At 36.0% G+C, this 19,118-nt stretch overlaps 1 protein-coding gene across 1 annotated transcript; it reads left to right on the forward strand.

Annotated features, from left to right (window-relative positions):
• The first annotated feature begins 883 nt into the window (after positions 1-883).
• Positions 884-18,833, forward strand: LOC146739130 (uncharacterized). The gene is made up of 10 exons (XM_085503812.1): positions 884-1,243; positions 1,655-1,700; positions 2,929-3,043; positions 3,320-4,135; positions 5,638-5,772; positions 6,514-6,660; positions 7,469-7,609; positions 14,983-15,120; positions 16,228-16,357; positions 16,553-18,833. Exons 1-10 carry the CDS (start codon positions 915-917, stop codon positions 16,656-16,658), a joined length of 2,103 nt encoding a protein of 700 aa, XP_085359938.1. The 5' UTR covers positions 884-914; the 3' UTR covers positions 16,659-18,833.
• Positions 18,834-19,118: the final 285 nt, after the last annotated feature.

Below are 19,118 nucleotides of genomic sequence, written 5' to 3' on the forward strand. Positions count from 1 at the left end.
TAATGCAAATGTAACAATGCAAAGGCACGATCTCACAGAGTGAAAGTATTCTGGGGACCAAATCTAACAATATTATCATTATTTGTATACAATAATGCTATTGAGATTAAATAAAATTAACTAAGCCGATCTTCAAATTTGTTTGATGGAAACTGTGCTAAGACATCAAGTAAAGGACGGTTACCCCACCTTGATAACATCATTGTCATGTGAAGAGAAAAATATGAACATTGGTGATATGAAATAGCCAAAACAGAGCTTTCTATTTCACATGATTGTGAAGTATGAGGGACTCATAGAATTTCATAAAGGAGTGAGCCTCGATCTGGTAAGTAAAGTGAAAGAAAATTTCTTCTTACTTCATTATTCAACCATGTCTATGCTATCCCTATTACCACTGGTGATCTGAATGTAATTGAACTAACTAATTTATGTTAAGTTCAATATATGAACTAGAGTCACAATTGCATTATCATTATAGACTCCACTGAAAATAATTGGACGAGAGAGTGGACGAAAAAAATAATAAAATGCAGTGCAATGTCTCATCAACTAGCGATTTCTGAGTTACATTATAAATATTGCAAATGTTCAACACATGTCTAAATATTTATTACAATTTAATGTATTTTGGTACCTATTTTATCTGCGAATGTAATATATTGAGATTATAAACGTCACTCTCGTGTATTTTGTTACCAATGTAAGACCTCTCTGGGAATAATTATCATATAAATAAGGGTATTATAATCGCAACCAAATCTGCAAACCTTTAAATAAAATGCTCAATTAATAGTATCTGTCAAATATCTAAATATATCTTGGCTGACATACATACATAATTATATATATATATATATTATTTAAACCTGGATTTGTTTTCTTTACACAACACCAGTCACTACAGGAATGGTATGGAAACCATAACATCTACAGTTGATCAGGCGATAGAAACAGCAAAGTTGATTACTCGACATGGCGAAGAAATCAATCCAGGAGCAGAGAAAGTCAATGCAGGTGACATAGAACTGGACTTGGGAACGGAACTGATCCAGTTAAACTCGACTGAAGGTGTGCTAGAAAGTGATTCAAATGATACAATGGGTGCATCTCGTGGAATGACTGGTGCCATTGCAATATCGTTACAAATCCCTATGAAGAATGTCACAAGAGACACAAAAGCAAAGGAACGCAAGAAAAAAAAGAAGAAAAGAAAACATGAGCGGTCTTCTATGGAAGAGAGGTAACATACATGTATAAAAACTAGCATTTATAGCAAATATACAAATTATATGTCATTAAATTATGTTGAATGATTTAATCTACAGGTTCATTTATATATACATAGTAAGACAAATTATTGCCAATGTATCGTATAATGCGCTACCAGACCGTTCAAACAAATACGACATTTTTAGGTGATCGTATTCATTTCGCGAATTCTGGAATACCTGACATTCCCACTTGGAACTTTTAGTGGCGTTTCAATGTAGACCACCACAACTCCATTTCTTAAGGCACAACCTGAATGAATAGACAAGAATACATGTACCTTTGCAATATCCCATACCCGAAGCGATAAATGAAACGTATATGCATTAATTCAATAACTCAAAAATAAAAATAACACATTCAACCTTATATTTCATTCAAGTGTTACCAAAACGAAGAACACTTTGAAAAACTTCTTCAAATGGGTGGTAAGTATGCACAATTCAGAAAACATACTTGCATGCATATCATGAATTAACATAGTAACCGTGGTCATCAATTCAAAACTGTCTACATTTTACATTCTATACTCTGTTATTTGGATTATGTTTATTAATATAAATAGTGCACAAAGAGCCACTTCATACTGACCGACGGTTAATTAGAATGACCAGGATTTCAATGATATTTGGAAATGTTGTAGGCATTTTGCGATATACAGTGTGGACCGCATTGGAAAGCTTTTTTATTTTCTATCATATATATATATAATTTGAAAATTGAATGCATATACGTCCATGATGAGGGTGGTTATCATATTCATGTTCACACATGATAATGCTTCTGATGCAAAATATTAATAATAAAATGAGAATTGTATTAAAACACTATAAACAACAAATATACACAGTAATCGTAACATTTAATATACAGAATGAGATCATGATAACGACCAATCCACTATCAGAATTCAGGTTTTTATGGTGCCATGAGTTTACATTATCACACAATAATGAAAACTTCTATTCACAAGTAAATTCATTTCGACATAAGGTCTAAAATGTAACTACATTTGCTTAATTCAAATTGTGGTGATTAATAACAACAATAATGAATCTCAGCAATATATTGGAAGAAGGATTTAGCTGCGATAATGTGTTCGGTTTTGTGTCATAGTCCCTTCTCTTAATTCAACGTCACATGTGACGTAGGTAACTTCGTACTTCTGGTTTAATTCGCCGACACTTTCACCTGAACATGCACATTTCGCTCAAAGTCACCTCGTCCCACACACTCACTTCGTCCGGGGTCACTTCGATATAAATCTGAAAATAATTAAGTCAAAGTAGAACATAACTAATCCCAATGATACATCGACGACATTGATCCATCATAATAACTTTGTATCCATATAACTGGATTGTTGGTATTGATTTATTATGTTCCAAGTATGCGAACATTAGTCCTACAATATGAATATATGCACTCTAATATTGATATGTACTCCTAATCCGTTTCAAGGATTCATTTCGGGACTATACAATTACAATTAGGGGGTATTAAATAGCAATATCTCAGAAATCACAATAATCTGTAAATAATGGCTAAATTATTGCTGTGATATTTGTTAATATTAACACTATATAGCACAGTTTGTTTGCCAGTGGCCATTGCTGTATGTGCTGTTATATTAAATACTATTTGCTGTCTTCTTAGGTTACACTTTCCAAATCGAGTCCCGATTTAAGAGCAGTTTCAGCTGCTGCAGTAATTGCAACTATTGCAATACTTACTGTAGTGCTCATCTGGTCAGCGGGCACAAGATCAACAGGTAATACGACATGTTAATGTGTATAGCAAAACATTGCCAGGAATGAGTATGTAAGAATATTAAACTATCCCCTGGGAATATGAAGTTGTGTCTGTAACAAGGACACATACAACATGAGCCAATTAGCAAATACGATTTGAAGGAATTAGTAAAGTGAACTGTGTACATGTGTTGGGTTTTACATCTTTTTGCATTATTACAACGATTCTTGGTAAATAATCATTAATACTATATGAAATGTAATATTTTCACCTGTATTTCTTTCCTATCATACAGATGCTAATTCAACGCCGAATACTACACTGCAGACAACAATATACAATACAACTTCGCTGGATGGAACAACACTGCAAACGATTTCTACTGGATCGCAGACATCGCAACGCAACATATTATCACAAGCAGCTACACAAAGCACGAGTTTCTTGGAGATGACAACATTACAAACAATTATCACTAAGTCTCTCACATCCCCTGATATCACCGTGTCACAAACAACTCCTCTAGACACAACTTTACTGGACAGAACAACACTGCAACCAGTTACTACTATGTCTCTCACATCGCCTGGTACAACAGTGTCACAAACAACTCCTCTAGACACAACTTTACTGGATACGACAACACTGCAACCAGTTACAACTATATCTTTCACATCGCCTGATACAACAGTGTCACAAACAACTCCTTTAGACACAACTTCACTGGACACGACAACACTGCAACCAGTTACAACTATGACTTTCACGTCGCCTAGTACAACAGTGCCACAAACAACTCCTCTAGACACAACTTTACTGGATACGACAACACTGCAACCAGTTACCACTATGTCTTTCACATTGCCTGATACAACAGTGCCACAAACAACTCCTCTAGACACAACTTTACTGGATACGACAACACTGCAACCAGTTACTACTATGTCTTTCACATTGCCTGATACAACAGTGCCACAAACAACTCCTCTAGACACAACTTTACTGGATACGACAACACTGCAACCAGTTACCACTATGTCGTTCACATCGCATGGTAGCAATGTATCACAAACAACTCCACAAGAAACATTACTGTTATCTACTTTAGCAGGTAGGTGTATTGATTATAAAACCTTTGAACTTTACATGCACGTGACCCGCGTGAATATGCGTATTTATGTTTACTAAATCACTTGACTTTATCTTGGAACACGTGTTCCCGTGAGATTCACACGACCTTGTTGCATTACAAGGCCAAGGTCACAAGTGTGTGTGTGTGTGTTTGTTATATAGCGGCAGGGGAAATAACCACAGTCTTAACACTTATCAAACGAGTATATTGTTTAAGCTTTGTGTCACGAAAGTTTTTAGTATAGCCGACTTTACGATGTTCAGTCTTGGGACACTATATTCTGGGTTGATGAGTTACTCCACCTGATATTTGGGAATTCCTAAGTGAAAAGCCGTACAAAACGTACACCACGTTCATTGTCAACCCCACTGAACCTATCTGGTGCTAGGAGGACTCGAACAATGTAAAAAGAGGTATTTATAAGGGTGAACACCCACTTGGATATTCCATTAACCCTATGGAAAGTGTTGCTTTTGGAGGACAAAGAACCTGGCATGCATGCTTGGATGGTATGCAGTACACGAGCTGATTGAACTGCAACTCTGATTATATTTGGACAACACCTAGTGTATATATTATGGCGCTGGGGCTGGTGTATGTGAATTTTTTTATATTACACGTGACATTTGTGTTTCACGTTGTGTGAACCAAGCTTAGTAGAAGATGTGTGTTTGTGTTCAGCAAATTGACCACGCCTGTGTGTCTGTGTGCAGCTGTGAAGGCATTGAGGAAATACCATTTTGTACAAGTTTACATCGGGATTCGACCATGATGACTGCGTTGCCGCTGGTCTACGTCTACGTAAATTCAAAATGGTGAATTGATGATAAACTGAAAAACGTCGGTAACATGACATAGTGCACAAACACCACAGGATATTCCCAGTTCAGTTGGGGGTAATACATACATTTTTTTGTGAGATGTCTTTATATTTCAAATTACCATTATTTTTATCAATATTTATTACATGGGCAGTTACATAGTTAACATTCTGTACGTTTGACGTTACGTATCTTTGTGCATAATAAATTTATATGTTTTATTTGTGTCCCTTGTATCTATGTATGAATATCTAATAATCTCTTGTAACTCTCATTGTGGGTCACTTTTCATTGTGAGTGATGTGTTGTTGTGAGCCCATGCAATATGGTGAACATACGAATGCTGGATGAATGCTGGAAAAACATTTGTTAGGTATAAACTTCTACTACAACATTGACATCTAATACCCAGCATTTTAGCACTGCGCACATGACTTGTATGCATACCTGTTTAGTCAATTTCTGCATGACGTTATTTATCAATGTTGATGTATATGATGTTTTTCTTGAAAATTGTTCTGTAGTTGAAATGTCATTATTCAAATATTGAAGCATTGTCCAATTTGAATAAAACATAAAAAACATACATATGCATATTGATATTGGAATTAAAATTATGTTTAACTAATCTGAACATTTGGTTCTTTCTGTATTGATTAGGACCCCTAACTTGTGAATCGGCATGTAATGGTACCTGTCAACTGAACTGCGATCGTGACGAGATTGTAGCGGATGGATGCTCAAAGCTTTGCTCCCCTGTTACTGCGGAAGTACCTTCAGTATGTTGCGTGAAAAGTAAGGTTTAATCTTTTGAGCATCAATCTGTTTTCCCGCACATTTTCTGTAATTGTCACTGAATTCAGCCTAAATTTTTGGACCATACAAAAGTGTGCCAATGCTTAGTTTTTTGATAAACAGGCTCGAACTTTTTTGTCAATTTTTTTGTGAAAAGAGAAACTATAAATGGAACTAGAACTAGACCATACTTAGATTATAAAGTTACCAGCAATATCATGCTTGAGTTTAAAATTACGATATATACAGTCTATTATCATTCTGTCTGAGGAACCTCATCCTAAACAACCGAGCACAGTACTGTGACATATACAACAATACTACAAAAACAAAATATATGGCGGATTACATTTAAACTTGACAGCTTTCTAAACATTGTCTTACTCTAAACTATGTCATTGATTCTTTGTCTTTGTTCTGTCACCGACATTTTACTTCAAAACATCTCATCGTTTTTTATCTGCAACATGAACTATATATTTTTGATGTGTGAACATCAGAGCAGGTGTGACCCCTCCCCCAGATCTTCATATACATGTGTCGTAAATCTCTACTGGACATTACTTATCTGTTGCAATGGGATATTTTATGTAATGTATAATTGAAATTATTATCTGAATGTCCAGTGTCCAGTTTGAATAAAGACATGCAAAAACGTATTGATAATGAAATTGGAAATACGGTCAGCCAACATGATCGTGAATATGAATATGAACATGTTTCCCTTTCTGACTTCATTAGAAGCCCTGACCTGTGAGTCGGCATGTGATGGTACCTGTCGCAAACGCAAAGAAAAGTGTAATCGTGGCGAGATTGATGCGGCGGACTCTCAATGCTCTGTGATGTGTCGCATAGTTGAAGGAACAGATTCAAAGTGTTGTGTGAAGGGTAAGTTTTCATACTACTGTGTTACCATCTAAAAAAAACAAATACATAACTGTACTGCTCAGAAACATCACTGTTCCTTTAGATATGACGTTGGCATGTAAATGAGTTCTATGTGCGGTTCGTATAGGTAGATCGTATAGTGGTGGGTAGGTTAAGGAATAAGTGGAAAATACGGTTTGACTGCTCGCTAAGAACTCCCTTTATTCACAATTAAAACTCGTTTATATAATGTATCAGTATACTTATGCAACAACTTAATGCTCGTTAGCATGCAATCAAATAGAAGACCGCCTATTTTCAGATATACCTGATTACGCCAAAACGCACTTTCAATGATGGATCTTAATGACCAATTTATGTACATAATTAGTTTTAAATCGGAGCGGGTCATATACCTTATTAATATGCATAGCATATGCAAATATCAACCAATCAAGAATCCTCGCAACATAGGCAACTTTGCAAGAAGCATCACTTTTCGTTACTGTTCTTGGAGACCACCTAATTTCTACTCATGCTGCTACATTTCTGCTTTGCTATCACATATCCTGAATATCATCATCAAGCCATGCACAATTCAGAAGTCGTCGAAGTTGACGGTTCCTATTTCATAATCCCGTCATCACATACCATATATGAAACATAGCTCAAATGGCACCCTCACTACAACTTACTTGAAACAGAGCTAAGTTTTCTCACAAGAACGGTGCTAATACGACATATAGAAACGTATTGATAATGAAATTGGAAATACGGTCAGCCAACATAATCGTGAATATGATCATGTTTCCCTTTCTGACTTCATTAGAAGCCCTGACCTGTGAGTCGGCATGTGATGGTACCTGTCGCAACCAACAGTGTAATCGTGGCGAGATTGATGCGGCGGACTCTCAATGCTCTGCGATGTGTCGCATAGTTGAAGGAACTGATTCAAAGTGTTGTGTGAAGGGTAAGTTTTCATACTACTGTGTTACCATCTAAAAAAACAAATACATAACTGTACTGCTCAGAAACATCACTGTTCTTTTAGATATGACGTTGGCATGTAAATGAGTTCTATGTGCGGTTCGTATAGGTAGATCGTATAGTGGTGGGTAGGTTAAGGAATAAGTGGAAAATACGGTTTGACTGCTCGCTAAGAACTCCCTTTATTCACAATTAAAACTCGTTTATATAATGTATCAGTATACTTACGCAACAACTTAATGCTCGTTAGCATGCAATCAAATAGAAGACCGCCTATTTTCAGATATACCTGATTACGCCAAAACGCACTTTCAATGATGGATCTTAATGACCAATTTATGTACATAATTAGTTTTAAATCGGAGCGGGTCATATACCTTATTAATATGCATAGCATATGCAAATATCAACCAATCAAGAATCCTCGCAACATAGGCAACTTTGCAAGAAGCATCACTTTTCGCTACTGTTCTTGGAGACCACCTAATTTCTACTCATGCTGCTACATTTCTGCTTTGCTATCACATATCCTGAATATCATCATCAAGCCATGCACAATTCAGAAATCGTCGAAGTTGACGGTTCCTATTTCATAATCCCGTCATCACATACCATATATGAAACATAGCTCAAATGGCACCCTCACTACAACTTACTTGAAACAGAGCTAAGTTTTCTCACAAGAACGGTGCTAATATGACATATAATAACGCTCTAAATACAATATTACTACGCCTCGCCAGAGTGAGGAAGGTGAGAAACATTTAGATATTGTGGATTACTTTTCCTCCTCCACAGTAAACGTTAAGGTTTAAGTACAGGGAAGGATGGAACCCAGGTACTCCTAGAGTGAAAAGGCCATGATTGAAAAATGTAACCTTGTTTGAATGGTTTGGTGTAATATGGACAGGCACATTAAAATCAATTTCGATCCTACATTATTTGGTATAGAATAAAAGATCTCCCTTTTCTCTATATGGTATACGTGTACATCAGTCCTGCAATATGATCATCAGTATCATGAGCAATATCAATTTGCTTTGGGAAGTGAATCCCTCACCTGGGTGTCAAAACCCCAATCTGGTCCTGATAAAACCATGGTTTCAACATTTCTGAAAACACTATTTCATATTAAATGGTATACACAGCAAATTACTTGTTGCTGCAGGGAAAGCAAGCGGAAGATCAACTTAAATCAGAAATCCATGATTGCAGCCAGCCCCTCAGTGATTTAATTAATGACTATGCCTCCGATACAAGTTTCCAATACAAAACTATTGATTATACATCACCCCTGGGTGTTGTTTGGCAAAAGGTGACCGAGCATATATGGCTGGTCTTCATCCACCCGTCCAATTTCCCTGGGGACAATTCCCTAATGTACCTGGTTGACACTTGTTTCCCATTGGCAATGGCCATTGGTCCTTCAGTATTTTTCACAGACTTACCCAAAGCATTGGTTGGGTTATGGTGACCTGCTTAGCTACCAAGATGACTCCTTGATTATTGCAAAAAAACGTATGGTTAGTGTGTCACAGCCTTCTACATTCAATTTCTGAAACTACATAGTTTTTGAATAGCCTGACATAAAGTGAGTATTGAAATTGACACTATTAACCTTATGCCCCAATTGCCACCTGCTAAACTCAATGAATTCCATACTATGCTGCACAAGCATTGTTCCACCATATAGTCAATGATATGAATTAGCTCAAGCAAGCATTCCATAAAATCCAACATCCAGCTGGACAACAAATGGTTGTTATCATATTTCAAATAATGGTTGCCACACGTTTATTGATTTCGCTATATTACGGACGTACATATAGGCGCCTCAAACAATGAGCCGGGCTTTTGCTTTTTAAGAAAAATGCTACACATGTACCTGGAAAGCTTAACCACATTTTGGATGCCATATCTCAACTTCACCAGCCTTGCCATCTGCTCTTTCTACTCCCATTCTACACCATTCGCAAACAAAAATCCCATGCAGCCCACCACATAGACTACCTTTTATTTTCTTAGAACATGGTTATACTGTTGTCACAGTTAATCATATAATCCTGTGTCGGTATGCAGCCTTTCTTGCAAGATGGCTGGAATTGTTTACGGTTAGGAAGTATCTTATTATCATTCAGCTACTTCAATGGAATGCAGTTCCCCAAACTCCATGGGTGAAAACAGTTGTCATCTGTTCTTAGAGTTCGGACAGTTACTTTGGCCTGGGGTGGGTCGGTGGATCAGTAGGGGGTACCCTGTTTTTGCTTTTGCGAATAGGGGGTCACGCTGTTTTTGGTATCATGAATAGGGGGGTCGCCATGTTTTCCAGAATTCACACACGCGCTTATGTATAAATTTAAAATCAAATTTCAGAACAAAAGATAAAAAAGTTAATCGTACAAATTTGTTCTCAATAATAACTATTACCTATATTGCCTATAAATTTTTTGATGAAAAAAAAGTTATAGGCTAATTATTTTGGGGTTGAAGTTGACAAATAACTAACAGATTATGCAATGCGGCTAGAACACATCCCAAGTGCATGTGCTGCTGATATCAGATTATTTTTAAAGTCTGAAGTCACCATCGTATACGATATTTACTGGATTTATCCAATTATAACAGGAGATGGAAAGACAACACAGCAATTAATACAAAGAGCTGTGATAATTTTTGTTCAGCAAATCAAAAAAGTGAAATTTTTGAAAATGCTTATATATGTGAGTACTTAAGTGAGTACTCCACAGTTTTGCCATTATTTGCTATCTTTAGCAGCATATATTTCCCTCCTTCCTGCAGCCTTTTCTGTAATCGTTTTTTTGGCTTTATGCTTCTTGTTTTAAAATATAATGATGGGTTGGATCACCCACTTTTTTTATTTGATAGAGGGTGGTTCAACTGAGATTTACAGCTGGCAAAATGGAATCTGCCCCCCTTCCCAGGCTGAAGTAACTGACCAATATCATTAGCATTAGCTAGTTTAAGAGAACTGCAGTCAACTGCAAACTTCCAGTTATGCCACAATCTTTTTGAGTATCCGCTCGCAATTAGACTTGATCCTGACTGCCTGAATGTGTTTGCTTCTCTTTTTTTTGGATTATTGCGAAAATCCAATGTGCTACCAAAGACAGCACACAATTTTGACCCTTCATGGCAGGTCACTCATCTCTTATTATTCGATGGTCTTGGGCTCTGCATTGTGGGATCCCAATAGAGTTGCATCCTTTCCTGCCTTTGCCCAAGATACAGCTCCAAGCTGAACCTACTCAATTTACAGTTTACAGGTGTTTAGACAATTTGGAAGACTTTGGACCAGTATGTACCAATTTATGAGTTTAGTAGTGCACCAGTGCGCCTTTTGTGGTACCTAGGTTATTAGTAATAGTGGTCCAAATAGAATATACTACCCCTATTTCTAAATATCTGTTCTATTTCCTTATTCTCCCTTGCCCATCACAATCTTGTTGCCTAGCTACAGTCAAGGATTTAAAACTAGTGTTTATTCTAATTGAAATTCAGTATCAGCTCTAAAGATTAGTAACGAGATTGTACCACAAAATACACTATTAATATACTATTAGAAACAAATCTTATTCTCTAAACAAAAGTATATTTTTTTCCTTCGATATTTGTTTTGTAACGGCTATCGTGAACGCTGGAAGCATGACATATACGCTCTAAGCCGACTTTGCATATATTAAATAACTTGCAATTTAGAATCAGCTCTTTTTTCACACTCTTGTAGATGGCTACTTCTTAAAATCAAAGGCACAGATTTAACTATGAACAGACTGATAAGTATTCTCTTTAATATCGAGTTCGGCAGGATATATCATTGGAATACAAGTCATTGAAAATGACACAGTCTCCGTTAAATTTTTGAAAGTTCTCTTTGTGCTCGTCATATTAAAGCGGAGGGGTTGTCGCGAGCGTGTCCTTGAAACTTGAGTTCCAAGTGGTGTATACAACAGATTGTTTATTTACATCAAAACACGTGTTCCGTGTAGTAGTAATATGTAGTAGTAATATATAGTAGTTATTCTGCCATCTTTGATCTGATTATGAAACACACTGATATGTATGATGCATGTGCCAAATTTGAATGAAAATGGTACATAAATTGTGCAAATATAGTAGTAAGGCCAAAAGGTCAGATGGCTGTCAATCGGCCATCCTTGACCAGATTTTGAAACAAATTGTCATGGACATGCATCATAACATGTATAAAGTACATGTATGTGCCAAATTTGAATGAAAACTGACAGAGCACGTCCAAGATACCGCATAAAAAAACAAGATGCTTGCCAGTCGACCATCTTTGATCCAATTGCGAAATAAATCGTCATGGACATGTATCCTAACATGTGTAATCTATGTACCAAGTTTGAATGACAACTGACAAAGCATGTCCAAAATACAACATTTTCAAAAAACAATATGGCTGCCAGTCGGCCATTTTGAATCGAATCGCTAAACCACTGCATATGTCCCACATAAGATACTAGGCACTTGCAAAGAATGAACGGAATCGGTCCATAGGATTCTGAAATATGACTCTGGACAGACTGACGCACAGACGCACGGACGCACAGACGGAGAATTATAAGTCCCCGTTTTCGGACTTTGTCCGAACGGTAATCAGTCTTGTTCTAAACAACGCGCAACGTGATTCAAACCATTGGATAGATAATCTGCCTAGGCCAGACTTTTATTATCCCTTGTTTTGCGAACCCGCCGAATGAACAGGAGCCGAAAATGAAATAAAAATATAATTTTATTTCAGCGTAATTTCCCGCGCCCGCCGACTTTTAAGCGCCAACAAATTCTAAAAAAATATTATTTATTTTTATCTTCATTTTTTGCCGCCCGCCGCATAACAAATCCAAGTTGCATTTTCGTGGGAGTATCATGATCAAAGTACCGAACTTGAAGTCTCGCGCAGATGAGAAACAAGGTTATACATGGAATAACATTTTATTTCATTTCTTCTCTCCGATCAATGATCTCACTTACAATTCTTTGAGAATCACACAAATCTAATGGAAAAAAAGAATAAATTTTATTTTTTTTCGCCCTCCTCAAAAAAATTGCCTTATAAAAACTCGCGAAACAAGGAATATAAAAGTCTGGCCTAATGTGCCTTATATTGTAGTACAGCATATAAAGTTGAAACAATAAAAAGCGTTAACTAAAGCGACAATTAAAATTATCTTAATATTATAATATTATTATTTTCAGTAAGCCCAAGTTGTTTAATAATGCATGCAAACCAATATAATAAACAAACAATATATTGTTATAAGTTTTGTCTGAAGAAACAACAACATAATCTATCATGTAGATCAGAGAGCAATTGAGTGCGTGCGTCAGTCGGTTGAAACTAAGGTTATAATATGTCCCACGCATGTGAGGTATGTACTTTGGTTAAGTTCACGTGTCGATGTCGTTCAGGGGATCTTCCTACTCTGTACGGTGTTTTTAGTTATTTCATTACTAGTTAACTTATAAGTTACATTGTGTTTACGTTCATGCTTGCCATATTTGTATACAATGTACTAAGTTTTGCTCAACACCGGTGCCTCTGTCATGAATTTGTTTTCGCGTATCTGTTAACCGACTTAATTAGTTGATTATTAGCTGAATTGCTGTGTTATGTCTGTCATCGTTTAGGCCTATTTGAACGGAACTTGGCTCAGTGATTTGGAACTAATTACCAGATAACCGTCGCGATTCTGACAGTTGGTATCCATAGTTATTAATGTAGTGAACGATTAATCAAAAGATATGACGTATTCAGTACATAGTGTGATTGGCTTTATGATTGAAAGTTACGCCCTAGAGTCTTTTTACTGCTTTGTAATTGGTTAGAGTTTTGAAAATGAATAAAGAGAGTTTGAGTTGGTTTTGGCGAACACACCACGAGACACAGAGAGTCCAGTCCAGTCAGAGTGCAGTCCTGGGCAGTCGAGAGTCCAGTCCAGGGGCGAGCCTTGAGGCAGTCCAGTCTTGGGCGAGTCTTGGTTCAGCCTTGTGAGAGTCTTGGGGACTTTTCCCCAGGGCGCTGTGTCTTATAGAGTGCTCGATTGATCGACTAAGACGAGAGTTGAAACGTATTTCGTTGTGTGTGCCTTATTTGACTGTAAAGTACAAGTGACTTTCCCGATCCCGTACCTCAAGGGGACGAGATAGAGAGACGAGACGAGTTTCCCCCTTGACACGTGTGGAGACCCCGAGAGAAGAGATTTTCCCCCTGATACCTCAATGAATCCCCAAACTGGCTACAGACAATAACTCATATTATTCAGTCAGTATCCAAATCCACTGTGACTCCCAGTCACCAAAAGTCAGCTAATAATAACAAAATTACTCTAACTAAACTAAACCTTTCTGAATAAAGTTCCGAGAATGTTGAGAGTAGGCTATGATCGAATTAGTTCACAATCTGCCGAAAAATCCAAAATCTGACAAAATGTTTGTAGCGACTGAATATCCAACTAACCATCACTCATATCAATTTACCACGCCTATCAATATGATGTGAATTAGAGAACTTAGGGAAAGCGTGATATCGTCGTTTTCACCTTTATTTAAGCTGTTTGTGGCAGTTATTTACCCGTTTTCACTCCAGTAATGCTCGATCAATCGGAATAATGCCGAAATCGTGACAGTATAAATAGCATATCCGTTATGAAAGCGACATCATACCATACCATGTCTTTTATAATCCTTTCAAGTAACGCACAATTCGAAAAGTGATACACGCCTCTAATATTATAACAACATGACTGTCTTGTTATTGTTACTTGAAATCGGCGGAAATGTGTAACTACATAAACTGAGTTTTTAATATAAGTGTAACAGATCTGGGTTGTCTCAAACTTATTTTAAACAACATTATCAATGAATTTGTATGTCCTGAGACATTTATTTTATTTGTTTTATTTTTGAGTTATTAAGCTTCACATAAGTACGATGCTATGAAACTTATAGTGACATATCTGGACAGCCCCGACTGCAATGGTGACCAAGTAATTTACATAAAAATACTAAATGTTAGTATATGGCTCATGAAATTCTTCATGAAATGCCAACTTTCACAAAGAACAATAGTACAAGACTAATGTTATTGCAAGGAAATTGACTGATTATTACTCTGACATCTATGTCTCTTTTGTTGCAACGTGACAAAATGATGATAGGATAGTGAAGACTATAATTATAATAAGCTGTATATTATAAATTATGTTAAAGCCACATTCAATAGCCATGTCTGACAGTAAAGCAGGATATATCATTAATTACATTACACTTGGTGGACTATAATCGAGTTAATGTTTGATTTATTTTGAATTACAGATCGATATTTTCTAATCATGCAAACCGAAACATGGCATGGCGCAAATAGACTGTGTAAAAACCAATTTGCACAGTTGGCAACGATTCGCACGAAAGAGCAGCAGCTAGAGGTAGTTGCATTAATACAAGACCAGAATTGTAAGTAAAACAATGTGCTGTAAATCATTTTGAGCCAATAGATGAATGTGAATAGCACACAATTCTGCATTGCAAAACACATTGACATAACTCATACACATATAATGGATTTGGCATCGACCGTCAGTCACTTCTTGTTCAACCCTGGAAAACCTGATAACATTCAATGATTCATGTACCCTGAAAAGCGTTTATTCCCCACTGGCGGAATACTACTCGTTTTATTTTTTCGTTCGTCCGACTTTTGACGGGCTTACAGCTATTATTGTCCTCATTGTTTTCATACATACCAGTCATACATAATGACTTACCGGTATATGTAAGTTTGTTTTGTGATACGATTCAAAATGATCGATGGGCGGCCATGTTAGTTTTGTCTTCATACGTTCTTAACCATTCCCCGGACATGCTATGGACATTTTTGACCGAATTGTAGACATTTTTGCGCATGCCTAATGAGCCGATTTTGTGTAAACATGATATGGGCAGCACACACAGTATTTTGCCTCGTGATTTGATTCAAAATGTGTAAATGAATAAACACAATCATATAAAGTACAGTATGAAGTATAATCGTATTTTAACATGCTGAATACACCTTAAACATGTATAAATCTTTTGTTTATTTATTTTATTATCTGTTATTGTTTATATTTGGGACAATCACTCAAATTGGACGGGGACTATGTTATCACCAATGACTTGTTCAATATTGTGACCATTGGCGTTTCTGTATACACCCTTCTTTTGCCTGTATTGTCCATTTTCTCACTTTTACTAATGAGAGAAAGCTAAAGTAACAACAGTATCCAATTGAGCAATAATATCAGCCAATTCAGTCTTATTGCTACTAGTAACTTCATTGTGTGGATAACGGTCAGTTTGTTCTCCCATTATGCACTTTAATAGGGAAGTTCGATTTACTACTGAAAAGAGCTGTTTATCACATTTATTGTTTGGATTAACTGTTTAGTGTGTTGTATATTTTGTTTACTTGTACTTATTTGTTGCAGAAGAAATACATTTGTCGACATTACATTCTTTCATGACAATTCGAATGTACTCACTTGTGTCGTGTGTAATATGTAGCTAAGGTATATATTGTAGTTACAGACACTTGGTGGTTAGGTCTCAGACGTGTGGAGGGTAGATATGTATTTGTTGATGGAACCGGAATGGTATATTCGAATTGGGCATCTGATCAACCAGATAAAACAAATGACTGTGCAGCGATAATGTAAGTGAATACTATTATGCAAAACTAAATCACTGTGACTCCTCCAAGCGTGACTCCTTTCAACTAGAACATCAGAGAGCTGTTCGCTTTCTTCCACAATAAACAACTATAAGTTAGTAGGGGAAATATAGTGCCTCTGAAGGAAAGAGGATTCGAAAATAAAGTCATAGTTGCCGTGTTGTTGTTTTTTCACAGGCCTAATTATGAATGGAGCAGCCGTCTATGTTCCTCTCAACACCGTATTGTTTGCGAGCTACCTGACTCATCTGGACCAGACATTTCAATTGGCGAACACATTTGACATGAATTCCACTTGTTCTGACTTTATTTTGATGTATGTACTGTATAATGATTTCTTTGCATTGTGTATTTTGATGACAGTGCAGTAATAATACTCGATGAGTATAACTGAAATGGGATTCCAACATTTTAAACTTAAGGTAGCGGGACTATTATTTGCATACTTGTTTTCATCTTCTATATGTAACTAAATGACTACAAATAGACCCAGGAAAGTATATATTTTTAGAATCGCCAGACATCAAGTATTTCACAAGTGTATTTTGCATGCCCGTATCTGCATTCTACGATGCGTTACTCAACCCAAAAAAAATAATTACGCATTTATGCTGGCGATAAGAAGTATTTTTTTCACTTTTCCTAGTTGTTCAATAGTCTGGTAAATTGAATGTGTCTGGTCAGTTTTATTCAAGCAACGCGTTTTAAAATATAGTGTGCTGAATTTCAATTACTGTTTTAGTCGCATTGCCCCCAACTCAAACCACAACTCGTTGGTAAATAATCGATGAAATAGTTTGTCTGGACACATTCAAGTTCCTCTCACTGTCACCTTAAAGCTGTGAAAATTTGGTGTTAATCCGACGATAATAAGTATACGTTATTTTTTGTTAAAGACCTTGTATTTTGAAAAACATAAACTCCTAGAAAACGTCCATGAAGTAACAGCAAAGATTTTCAAGCTTGTTTATCGGCACAATCAATTTGTTTTCCCATCAATGTCTGTTTTACCATGTGTAGGGACATCCAAATGTGTAAGGCTATTGGAAACCAAAAATTAAAGGAATGGGATAGCTATAATTGGATAAATTCGGCAGATGAAAACACCAAAATCAATGATTTTTTTCAGTGGCTGTGTGACCTTTGTCTGACACATTCATATGCAAATGACTAATCTGTGAAATAAACAGGGGCGGAGACAAACCACTCAAATGTTTGGAAACACTAATTGTGTGTCAGATAGCTACTGATAACACATCCTAACATTGCTTTGTCTTGAGTTAATCTTTGAAACTTATAGGCACACAGATTAAACCTGTGTTGTTGATTTTGGAAAACACTACTGAAGCTGCCTTGCTTCCCTTCAGAAAATCTACATTTTAACCAACTTACATGTCATTCTATGTTATGTTGACTTTATCACATGAAAGTTTATAGTGCATTTCATCAATTAATAAATAAATGTGAAAATCGTAATTTTCAACACAAATAATAGTCTCGCTACCTTAAAACAAATACTAAAATACTCATGCATCTCAATATTTGTTTGTTTAATTACATTTTTATTAAATTTTAGTCTGTGAACGAAAATGTACAGAGAAAGTGTTTATGTTAGTAAATTTCAGAAGAATGTACTTTTAAAACCGGGTGTGATTCGATACGCAATTCGAATTATTTTTGAATTTTACTGTGACAGTCAAAAGTTACTCTTATTTTATGTCATAAAGGCTGAATTTTATGGCAAATAACGATCACATTTATTATATAGTCAATACTTTAGCATAAACGAAAAGCATATATTTCGTCATTCAATGAAAATGTCCATTTTTCATGACTATCACAACCCTGCAACAACCCGATTGGCCAGTGTGAGCTGGCATTCTGGTTTATTTATTGTTTAGTATTGTTATTGGTCAAGCTTGAGTTACTGAATTTACTATTTTTTGCCTATGCTAGTTTCTCCGCTAGTATATAAAGTCATGGTGTGTACTACAAAGTTATGCCATATTTTTGAAACCTAGAATTCCAGATGGAGATTGTAAGGTACTACTTCGCCGGATTGCTGAAACAGACACCATTGCCAAATATAACCCTTCAAATATCTTTATGAACTGGGCTAGTTGTATTGTAAACAGAAAGACCATAGGATACGATTTGTTATTTTATGTGTCAGTGTCTATAACACATACTGTAAAATACTTTATTTTAGCTGGATTAAATTTTCATTGAAAAGACTTTTTATGTGTTTTGTATGGAATTTAATTTTACTGATTTTTGAAGAGTTGAAAGCAAAATATAGTGAAAACGAAATATTCGGTGGATTTAATTTTCACTGAATCATTCTTTCAGCGAAAATTAATTCCAAGCGAAAATAAAGTATTTTACAGTATTTTCATTTTGTCATGTCTGTTTACAATAATAAATAAATAAATAAATAAATCTACTAATACCAATGTAACTGTATGGCGTTGCTTTCTGTCTTCACATACACATATTAGCCTACTATTAAATGCTGAACAAAGCTGTGTACAATTAATATTGGTCAACTGATGGAAACTTAATAAAGTACTGAGATGAGACATTGAAACAATAAACCACCAGGCGAGTAAAACACGATATTTTGCACAATCTACATGTACACACGAGCGTCAGTTTACACAGTTTCGCAATACAAATACTGAGTACATTCAAACTTTACACGCATGCGCGTGTTAAAATATTGTGACATAAATTGTAAGTTAAA

Source organism: Saccoglossus kowalevskii, chromosome 9, assembly GCF_978046115.1.
Source record: "Saccoglossus kowalevskii chromosome 9, keSacKowa6.1, whole genome shotgun sequence".
NCBI classification, from domain to species: domain Eukaryota; kingdom Metazoa; phylum Hemichordata; class Enteropneusta; family Harrimaniidae; genus Saccoglossus; species Saccoglossus kowalevskii.

What these genes read in the sequence shown, in the direction of transcription:
- LOC146739130 (XM_085503812.1), top strand. Translation starts at nt 915, where the DNA reads ATGGAAACCATAACATCTACAGTTGATCAGGCGATAGAAACAGCAAAG. An exon ending in AGCGGGCACAAGATCAACAG is followed by an intron (nt 3,044 to 3,319) that starts GTAATACGACAT and finishes CCTATCATACAG; the next exon opens with ATGCTAATTCAACGCCGAAT. An exon ending in TTCAGTATGTTGCGTGAAAA is followed by an intron (nt 5,773 to 6,513) that starts GTAAGGTTTAAT and finishes TGACTTCATTAG; the next exon opens with AAGCCCTGACCTGTGAGTCG.